The sequence below is a fragment of the Equus asinus genome, chromosome 25 (genome assembly GCF_041296235.1).
Source record: "Equus asinus isolate D_3611 breed Donkey chromosome 25, EquAss-T2T_v2, whole genome shotgun sequence".
NCBI classification, from domain to species: domain Eukaryota; kingdom Metazoa; phylum Chordata; class Mammalia; order Perissodactyla; family Equidae; genus Equus; species Equus asinus.
Window position 1 is genome coordinate 26,730,283 of NC_091814.1, and position 10,074 is coordinate 26,740,356.

At 40.1% G+C, this 10,074-nt stretch overlaps 1 protein-coding gene across 7 annotated transcripts in view; it reads right to left on the reverse strand.

Moving 5' to 3' along the window:
- The window catches only part of PBX1 (PBX homeobox 1), a 309,428-nt gene extending 303,560 nt beyond the window's left edge, over nucleotides 1-5,868 (reverse strand). For 2 of the 7 annotated variants that reach the window (XM_070497722.1, XM_070497719.1), the window contains exons 1-2: nucleotides 4,917-5,752; nucleotides 1,646-1,719 (exon numbers count right to left, since the gene is read on the reverse strand). In XM_070497722.1, coding sequence (XP_070353823.1) covers nucleotides 1,646-1,719; nucleotides 4,917-5,107 — 265 coding nt within the window. In that variant the 5' untranslated portion in view covers nucleotides 5,108-5,752. Of the gene's footprint in view, nucleotides 1-1,645; nucleotides 1,720-4,916 lie in introns of all 7 variants that reach the window. The other 5 variants (XM_070497725.1, XM_070497718.1, XM_070497724.1 and 2 more) reach the window with 5 other exon arrangements.
- Nucleotides 5,869-10,074: the final 4,206 nt, after the last annotated feature.

Below are 10,074 nucleotides of genomic sequence, written 5' to 3' on the forward strand. Positions count from 1 at the left end.
TGATTCTACATTTTACGAATCAAGATCAGCAGGAACGCATACTCGATTAGAAACAAATTCCTACAAATCAAATATTCAAAGTAAATAAGCATCAGAGATCAAGAGAAAAAATGGGAAGGAAAAAAAGAAGAGAAGAGAAAAAAATATATACACACTTAAGGTTTCCTGCTCTGGGCTAATAGAAAAAAAAAAACTAAAAAGTGTGACAAACTGAAAAAGCTCTTTTGATATTTGTATGCACAATCCATAAATCTCTGAAAAGGTGTCTCACGGCTAAAATAATGCAATTAACAGCTTTGCAATAAGGTTAGGCTTTGGCAAGGCAACCTGGAAGGCTTAGGGTCTCAACATCCCTGGTCAGGTGCTTTGTCTAGGATGTTATGCACAACACAAATAACATCCAACAAAGGAGCCGCGTACTAATTTTCCATACATTTCAAAACCCAAATAATTACATCTTCCATCAACAGCCACATCTTGAAACTATTTATTTTTTTAAAAAGAAACCCAGAGAGCTGGCAAAAAGAAAATCACTCTGTGTGCCCTCTTCCCCCCACCCCCTTTTTTTATGTGTAACTATCAATGTATATCAACCGGGCATGCAATCATATTTATTGTCACTTTCATTCATGTCATGCCCTTGCTTATATGGTTTAGATATGAATTATTGACTGTTACACTCCTTGTTGTAAAAAATAAATAAATAAATAGGATGGCAGGTACTTCGCACTGCTCTCAAGCGAGCGAGCAAGTCAGAGGCCAGCAGAAGCTCCCGCATTATATAACCACCCCTTGTTCCTCAGCTTTATGCCCTGGTTTCAGATTGCCTTCTCAACTCTTTCTTTTTACAAGGGAGAGATTCACCCACTTTGGAAAATTAAGGATTAAAATAAACAAACAAGAGGATGTTGCTAACTGTCCTTCCCGGAGCATCTGTTGTTTAAGAATACCTCTGATTGATGACTGCTATTTTTTAATTGTTGCTTTAAAATTTAAATGCCCTCCTGGGATGTGTTATAAGTGTGTTAGTCCATGATATGAGGTCTAGAAAGTAGAAAAACAACAGAATGAGTGATCTCATGGCATGATATTCTCTTAAATCCAACGATTCTCCCTGGTATAAAATCACAGGGCACTCGAACACCGATAACCTGATGTTGTATGGCGCATTCACAAAGGTATTTGACAGCACTCTGCTGAGAACCCCTAGCCTGCTGCTTCTTGTGATTACAAGAAAAAAAGAAAAAGAAACTTTAAACAGTTTAGCCCTCATGCCCAAACTCCCAAAAAATAGGCTTTTAAATATGGGCCAAAATATACTCCTTCAGGAAATGGACTTTTACTTTCATATTTTTTCCCCCAAAGGCACATTATTCTACAAATCTCCTTTCAGAACCTATATTTTAGCCCCAGTTTCAAAGAGGCCAGGAAGAGAGTTAAAGAGAATAAACCAGTAATGCTTGACAATAGCTGTCAAGAAAACTTGGTGCTTTCTTTTACAGGAAGCAGGGCCACTCGGACTTCCTATTGGAATATGAGATCAATCTTGAGAGGACTTCTATTCTGAAATTTTAATATTTAAATAATGGGTTCAGTGAGTCAATGGGCCAAAGAAAATGCCCAAATGTTGGAATCTCATTCCTACCTGTTTTTTCTTTGATTTCACACAAGACATTGAACAAGGCAGGCTTCATTCTGTGGCAGTTTAAAGCATGTTTTCTGCAAGAAAGAAATAACAACATAATAGCTTAGGTGGACTTTCAAGATCAAACTGCTGATAATGCACAGGGGAACAAAATGTGAACATTTAGCCAAAATTATATATCAAGCATAACTCTGTGGCATGCTTCAACTGTTTTATGACTTAATATACGGAGTCCCACCATAGAAAAAGAAATAATGTTAATTAGCAGGGAGAGAGTAGGGACTCAACTACAGAACAGAACTAACCTAAATTATGCCCGTTTAGGCAGAGGTTTTTTTTTTTAAGTAGTTTAATCAAAGTGAAATTCTTAAACCAATAATCCTATCCGGGGCAATAAATAAAGCAAAGCCAAACGCACGGGTTAACAGTTTTGTATAAACTATGCAACCACCACAGCCTAGGAGCTGTCTGCCTGTTGGTCTGTGTGTGTGTTTTCAAATTTAATTCATCCATGTGTTCGAATTCATTCCGCAGATGCCCCTGTATTCTCATAAACACAAGATGCTTGAAAGGTCTTCTGAGTAGAACTGTCAATTTATAAAATTTCAGTCCCCAAGTTAAAGAGTATGGAAATGCATTGCCAGGGGGCAAACATACCCATATGGGGAATAAATTCATTTCTCTGTGTTCACATTATGCCTCTCGTGCACACACCGCTTATTTGCAGGTGTTGAAATTCAATTATTTACAATTAGGACCTTGTACCCATTGGGGAAAAAATAAATACAATCCTGCCTTTTGGATTAGTGATTTACCTGGCTGTAGTGTGTGTCTGAATTCAGAATGCACTTGAGAAACAAAACAATACCTTTCCCTTTATTTTACTATGGAAGCACTTAGCAGGAGGATACTGTTTTGGAAACAAAATACTGATCCTATCAGCTATTAGTTAAGGGAATTCTGTTTACCAACTAAAATTAATGTGTAAAGATAAATGGAGACCTCTGGCACAGGCAATTCTTTCTTAATCCCTTTGAAAGTTAAAAAATGGACACACATCCTCATGAAAAACAGAAACGAGAAGCATGCTTTATATACTGTACAGCAGAGGAGTAATAAGCTCAAAATCCAAGAGTATCAAAATAAACACATACATCCTGTCTAAAATACTAATGGTTTACTTTGTAAATAATAAATGTACATTATGAAGGTGTGACTAAGAAAAGGAAAAAGATGCAGTATTTGCTAAGTAGAGTTACATTGTTTAACCAAAAAGAAAGCTTAGTGGTGATTTAGTTCTCCTGCGGGGTGAGAATAAGGTGGAAAAGACTTCAACGTATCAAAGCCTTCTTTGGGGGCCTTTTAAAACAGTTTTCAATAATTGTCTTCTTAGATACAGGCCCAAATGCAAAAAAATACAAATAAAAATAAATGCAAACTCTACACGGTTTTTTTCAGAAATACTGCATTTCCACAGCACATCAATGATGGTACAGGGAGAGAACAGAAAATTTCCCTATCCCAGAATTGTATCTGATCTCTAGGCCATTAAAAGGGGGACCCGCCAAGCCACGGTTGTCCTCAGTTTTACCAAGAAGGAGCGGCACTAAACATCAGGAAAGTGGTCCGTCTCCAATCTTCCCGGCCCCTTCCACTTCACAAACTTGTTATTAAACCAGTTTATTGCTATGCCTGAGTTTATTTTTCTGGAACAATGTAATGGAGAAATTTGTTCCAATTCAAACTCAGATTACCAGTGGGAAATCTCCCACTTCCCATACCTATTAGCTTTTCTTCGGATAATAAAATTCAAAAAGAACACCAATTAATTTCTGCCAACTTTCCTCTATTTTAAAAAATGTAGAATAGTTCCAGTCTTTGAGCATTCCAAGTTTTCAAGCCCCCATAAACCTCAACACTTTTGAGTTTACATGTTGCATGTGCTTGCAGCTAAAATAAGAGTGTAATTCATAACATTCATGCTTTTAACTGCTTATTTTCTCACCTCAAATTCCTATTTCCCTTAGACAAAAATATATATATAATGATGTGTTTTCCATACAACTAAGTCATTTGAGGTAAAAGAATTGTGTATCTATGTTTAAAAAACCAACTACTTCTGAGATTTCACAAAGCTGGGTAATTGTATAGACATATGTGATCATTAGATTTTTAAAATTCTTCCTTTCGAGATGGGCCTTGGGCAAGCTGTTAGTGGGCTGCCATTTAGTTTATGTTTTATTTTGAAAGACAATTGACGGTAAAATTCTAGAGTGAAGAACTATATACCTGGCAGTGGATTAAGTTGAGAAGCCACACAGCTTCTTTATTATGTTTCCTTAGTACAGATCATCATGTCCTATAGGGTTGAAACATATAAAATGCACACATCCCTTCATTTCTATTTAGTTGCCTTCTAAGTGGTCCTGGAAGAAGCATGGGAAAAAGAGCATGCTTGATTTTTACCCCCCACCCCTTTTTAAAGGACCAGACATTCTGTGCCACGGAAGGTTAGTAAACAGACCCAAATTAACAGACAATAAAGTTAAACTACATATCTGAGTCTCTTAAAACTGACAAATATGTCTAAAAGCAAAATTCTCTTGTCTTTCCATCAGCTTTTTTTGAAAACAGAATTAAATGAATGCAAAATATTTCCTGAATAGCTGACAACTACTGACAAAGAATTGCCCTTTTCTCTTTTTTTTTTTTTAAGTAGGGGGAGAAAGGGGAAAAGATAAAAATTAATTTTGGAGGGATATGTCAGGAAAGAAAATCAAGTCTCTGAATTAGGTAGGGAGTCAATTAAAATTGCAAATAAAGTGTTCTTGGGACATTTTATTTTGTAAGGTTACGGAGTCCCTCAACAAGAAGGCAGGGAATGCTGTTCAAAACTTGACAATTCTGCTCTCTCTGATACTTTTTTAAAGCAGTAAAAAAAAGTGCCGAGGGCCGCTTTTGGATCAGTTGGCAGGATTTTCGTCGTGCCTGAGTGTTCGTGTGGATATATATGACTACCTCTATATTCACTCACACACACACAATATATACATATACACACACAGCCACATCATGGCATGGGCGATTACACTTTCGATAACAACGCTCCTTCAAATTTTACTCCTCCGCCATATAGTTGCTCGTCAAAATGGGAAAAGAAATAACCTTTAAAAAGAAAGCGCTGTGGTGATTCGGTTCCCATTGTTTCCCCCAGCGAGAGGGAGAAAAACAAAAAAACCCCAAGAAAGGAAAAGAAAAGCTTCCATCTCACCTGGCCTGCGCCTCATCCAAACTCTGGTCTGTGATGGTCATAATTTGCTGTAAAATGTCTCCAATGTCCTGCTTCCTCCCGCCCTCCCCCTCGGTCCCTGCGGCCCCATCCTGCAAGTGCTGGGACAGGCCGGGGTGTCCGGCCATCCCGACCCCAGCATGGGAATGCATCAGCCTGGGCTGCTCGTCCATCTCCAAAGGCAACGGCAGCCCCCGGCTCTTCCTCTTCTGCTCCTCGGCTCGGCTCCTGGGAAGCACCAAGGCTTTTTATCCTTCAAGCTGTCTTCAAATCCTTTTCAGGATAAACAGGGAAGGGGGGAAAAAAGAAGACCAAAAGAAAAAAAAAATCCCTTTGCCTCTTCAGAGGATGGTGGGAGGATGGGGAGTGGGGAGGGGGAGGGGGGCGTGCAGGGGTTGCGGGGTGAGGGTGGGGATAAGGGCTGGTGGGGAAGGGTGTTGACTCCAAAAAGCAAGAAAAATAAACCACCTTCCCACTTGACGAAAAGAAATCAGAGCTGGCTTTTGGTTTTTCAGTCCCGTCTCCTTTGCAAGGCAGAAATGGGCTCCCGGCGCTTAAATCTGTGGCTTAATCCTTTTGCAAATATGCATTGATCGGGAGAAAGGAGAGGAAGGCAGGGGGATTGCAATGCAAACTTTCCCCCCCACCCCCCGCTGCCCCCCACCCCCACTCCGGGCCAGAGTGATCTCAAAGGGGGTGGGCTGTTGCAAAAGCCAGATCTCCCCCAGCCGCGGCGGCAGGCAGAGCACAGGCTCTCTCCTCCTCCGTGTCTCTGCAAACTCCAGCAGCCCCGTCAGCCTCCTGCTTTTGTTTAGCTCAGGCTCAGGACTCCAGAAACATATACAGAAAAACCACAGCCTGAGAGGAGGAGGAGGAGAAGGAGGAGGAGGACGAGAAGGAGGAGAGGGGAGGAGGCAGAGGAAAGGGAGGAGGGGGCGGGGAAGCCAGGAGGCGGGGGAGAGAAGGAGGGAGGAGGGCTCCTGGAGCCCCGCCCCACTCCCCTGATTGGCCATCAGAGAAAAGACGGCCCCTCCTCCCCCTACTTTCCTCCCTGCACCTCCTCCTCGGCCTCCTTCAGCTCCTCCTCGCGCGGCGCCCTGTCAATCAGAGTTCAGAGGTGGGCTGGGAAGGAGGCCGAGCTAATACCCAGTCTCCAGTCCTTAAAGGAGCAATGGTACCGTAGTTCCAGCTCAATTAGTCAGTTTCCACTTTTCTTCCTGCCTCACTTAGGCTCCGTCCTTGAGGACAACGTGGCTCCACTTATACGCAAACGTATGGAATTAACACGAAAGAAGACAGACGGTGTGGGTCTCTCCCCCACCCTTGTTTTCCTTTTGCTGTAACATTGCCATTTAAAACTTGGATCTTTTTAAATCCTTAGACTTCAGGCAAACTGTTGAGAGCAAACGTTTGTCAGCACGAAGTAGTTATGAAACACAATCGAGCTGCTAATATAATTAATAATGATCTCTAATAAACTGCAAATATAATAATAGATTGAAAAAAATCACAGTAGAGTTAAAGGAAATATCGAATTGTGACATTTGGTTTCATGAGAACTAAATTATGGACTATGAGACTAAATAATGCTGAAAAAAAAGATTAATAAATAAATTCACCAAATGAAACTAATTCAACATATCTCTCCCTTCCCCTTGAGGGAAATTAGTTATTTGGCTTAAATGCTTAATAAAGAAATGCATTATCGCAGTCTGGTTCTAGTTTTTAATATAGTCTAATAAGCATTATTAACTGGGATAAGAAGAGAACTGACATTTATTGAATGCCTACTATGCACCAAGTAATTTACATGAGTCATTTTATTTAATCCCCAACACTTCTCTGTGAGTTACGGATTATTATTTCCATTTTACAAAGAGGGAACTCAGAAAGGTTAAATAACTTGCCCACGGTCCCACAGTTATTAAGTGTCAAAGCTGGAATTCAAACTCAAGTGTGGCTCTTTCCAAAAGCCTGGTGTTTCAGCTTTACAGCCTGCTTCCATCCAACAGAAACGTGTGAATAGGGTAAAAATTAGTTATGTCCTTACTGCCCATTTTGTTTGAAAAGAGACTGAAGGTGCCTGAAACGATACATATTCAAATGGCATGACTCAAATTGAAAGTGGGTAAGAAAAAAGGAAAAGAAATAAGTATATAGGATTAAGGAAAAAAGCTAATGAGAAACTCATGGCTAAAGTCCAATACTATCGCTCCAAGTAGACCATAAATTTGCCTCCAATCGTTTCATCAGGCAAGGTGAGAGGGGAACTCTGGCTGGGTACACAGTCACAATAGCCATAAGACAGAATAACAGATGAACTACTTGGAAAAAGCACAGAATAATTTGGAATATAAAATATTCGGTGTACGGGCCAGCCCGGTGGCGCAGCAGCTAACTGCGCACATTCCGTTTCTCAGCGGCCTGGGGTTCACCGGGTCGGATCCCGGGTGCGGACATGGCACCGCTTGTCAAAAGGTATGCTGTGGTAGGCGTCCCAGGTATAAAGTAGAGGAAGATGAGCATGGATGTTAGCTCAGGGCCAGTCTTCCTCAGCAAAAAGAGGAAGATTGTCAGTAGTTAGCTCAGGGCTAATCTTCCTCAAAAAAAAAAATCAGTGCAGCCAGTTGTCTTCCTGAATGGGTTTATAGCCAAGGGAAATGCTCTGAACCACTGCCAGCTTCAGTGTTCTCATTCTGCAAAATGGAAGGTGGCCTTGCCAGGTGCTTTGAGATCCTCAAACAAAATGTTATTCTTTTCATCAGTTCGATCCCCTTCCCAATAGTTAGAAAACACAAGTTTGGCAGAATAAAGGGCTCTTACTAAAGGATGTCAAAGTAGTGCTTAACAAGCTGCTTGGCACTTATTGGCACATGGGCATGCCACAGGGAGTATTAATTGTAATTACGATGTCGTATTACTTAATAACAACTATTTTATTCATACATACCCAGGCTTACTGTTTTTTTTTTTAAATCAACACTAATAAAAAAGTGAGCACAAAACTATATCTTCAAATCACATATCAATCACACTGAGTGTGAGTTAGCATACTTCTTACAATGATGAAATTATCACATCTTAAAGCATGAAAAGAAGTTACCCCAGAGGCTGTAAGAAATCATTTTGTAAGTAATTCTAACTGAAAATCTAGTGGAAGGTTGCCAGGCAAAGTATTGGAAAAAGTACCATCAATACCAGAAGGTCATTGTCATCTAGGAACATTTTAGTAGGGAAATAAGAAATCTACACAACAATAATGCTGAGGAAAGTTAAGGATGGGGAATTATATTCAAGATGTTTTATTAATTTGATCACCACAGTTGTCTAGCCCCAGTACGTATGCTTTTAATTATTACCCTGTAGCGTTGCCAAAATGTATTTCAATATATAATAAATGCTGTAGAAAAGATACCGTGCCTTAGACATCTTATAAGGGCTGAGAAAAGAAGGCAACCAAGTTACCGTGATTAAAAGGAGACTTTGCGGTGGGTCTGAAGGATGAGCTGGATCTGGAAGACAGGGTTAGTGAATTTGACAGGAGGACGGGGTATCTCTTCAGGCTTAATGGAAATGGTGTCAGAAAGGTGTGATCGTGAGGACTTGGAACAGCACCATTTGATCTTTATTTGGCATGCACTTGGAAGCCACTAAGGGAAGCTGTTTGTTTTAAACAGGGGAACAGAAAAGTGTGTTTCACGAAGAATTCTTTTGGTTACCTAACACAAAATCTTCTGAGAAGATGAAATAAGGCAGTTGAATTAGGAAGGTGGCAGTAGAAATGGAAAAGAGAGGACAAATATGAGGAATGTTCTCAAGGAATAGCCAATAGAACTTAATAATTGATTTTATATAGGTGGGAAGGATAAAGAAAATGTTTTCAAGCTTGGGCGAGAAGAATGCACTGGCATAACAGAATAATAATTATAGCTATAGACACAATTCGCTGAGTGCTGATTATGTTTCAGGCACTGTGTGTACATTACCACTTAATTTTAAGAATTTGACACAATTTTAACAACTTCCTTGTGAGATTATAATCTCCATTTTGTAGATGAAGAAACCAAGGTTCATAGAAGTTGAATTACTTGAGAAAGTACAGATTAAAAACCTCTCTTATTTTTCATACAGTACAGAGAATAAAGAACTTCACAGGAAAACTACAGTAGGTGAAAGTGAATAAAAATTAGAATCTTCTTGTATTTGCATTAAGGAACTTCTAAAAGTAGATTCTGAGGAGAAATTTACAAATACAATTTCCATACCTTCTGGGTTGGGCCAAGGGATGGTTAATGCTCTTTTGTACTTTCCATATCTCAGCAGAGCTTTAATTCTAACAGATATTTGACAAATATGTGTTGAAAGAATGAATGATGCTGGTAATCACACTGCATTTCTTGAAAATAATAACTGAAGTCGGCTGAATCCTGTTTAAGGACATGAGTCACTATCAAAATTTAAGGAACTAGCAAAGTAGTTCTCAATCTGACTTTATTTTAATATCTACAAAGTCGCCTCACCATGTTTTCTTCTATGTCAAGATTTAGTTTACTCTTAGGGTTCTCTTTCAGACCTCATTAGAAGCCCACTAGTACATATTCTCATCTTTATTAAGGGATAAAGAGCAGGGTGCAAGGGGAATGTGCAAGGATTCTGGTCCATTCCCCAACAGACAAAATGGTCCTTGGTGTGGTCACAGAAATAAATTCACTACCACATGCTCTTGTATCATCTAAGCAGACACTCATCTATGTATCTTCATGACTACATTTGAATTAGCTTCTAGATTTCTGTTACCCTTCTACTTTTATGGGAAAAGAAATTCTCCTCTGCCCAAGAGTGTCACAACCAGAGTTAGTGACCAAAGACAACACTTGAGGCACTTGATGGCATCTATTCCTCTGCCCGGGGATTCTTGCCTTTCTCTTTCAGCTATTTTCTTAGCCCTTGCTCTTTGCTTTTCTTCAGTGTTTCCACTCCCTTTTCCACCCGCATTCCTCTTGCTCTTCCTTTTCTTTTGTCCAATCTCCTCTGTCCTACTCACAGAGGTCTCCCCTCCCAGCTTGATCCTGTTTCCTTGCCTCCCTGGGCAGCCCTGGAGCAGTGCTGGCATCACTACTCTGCATGGAGCACGGAAGTT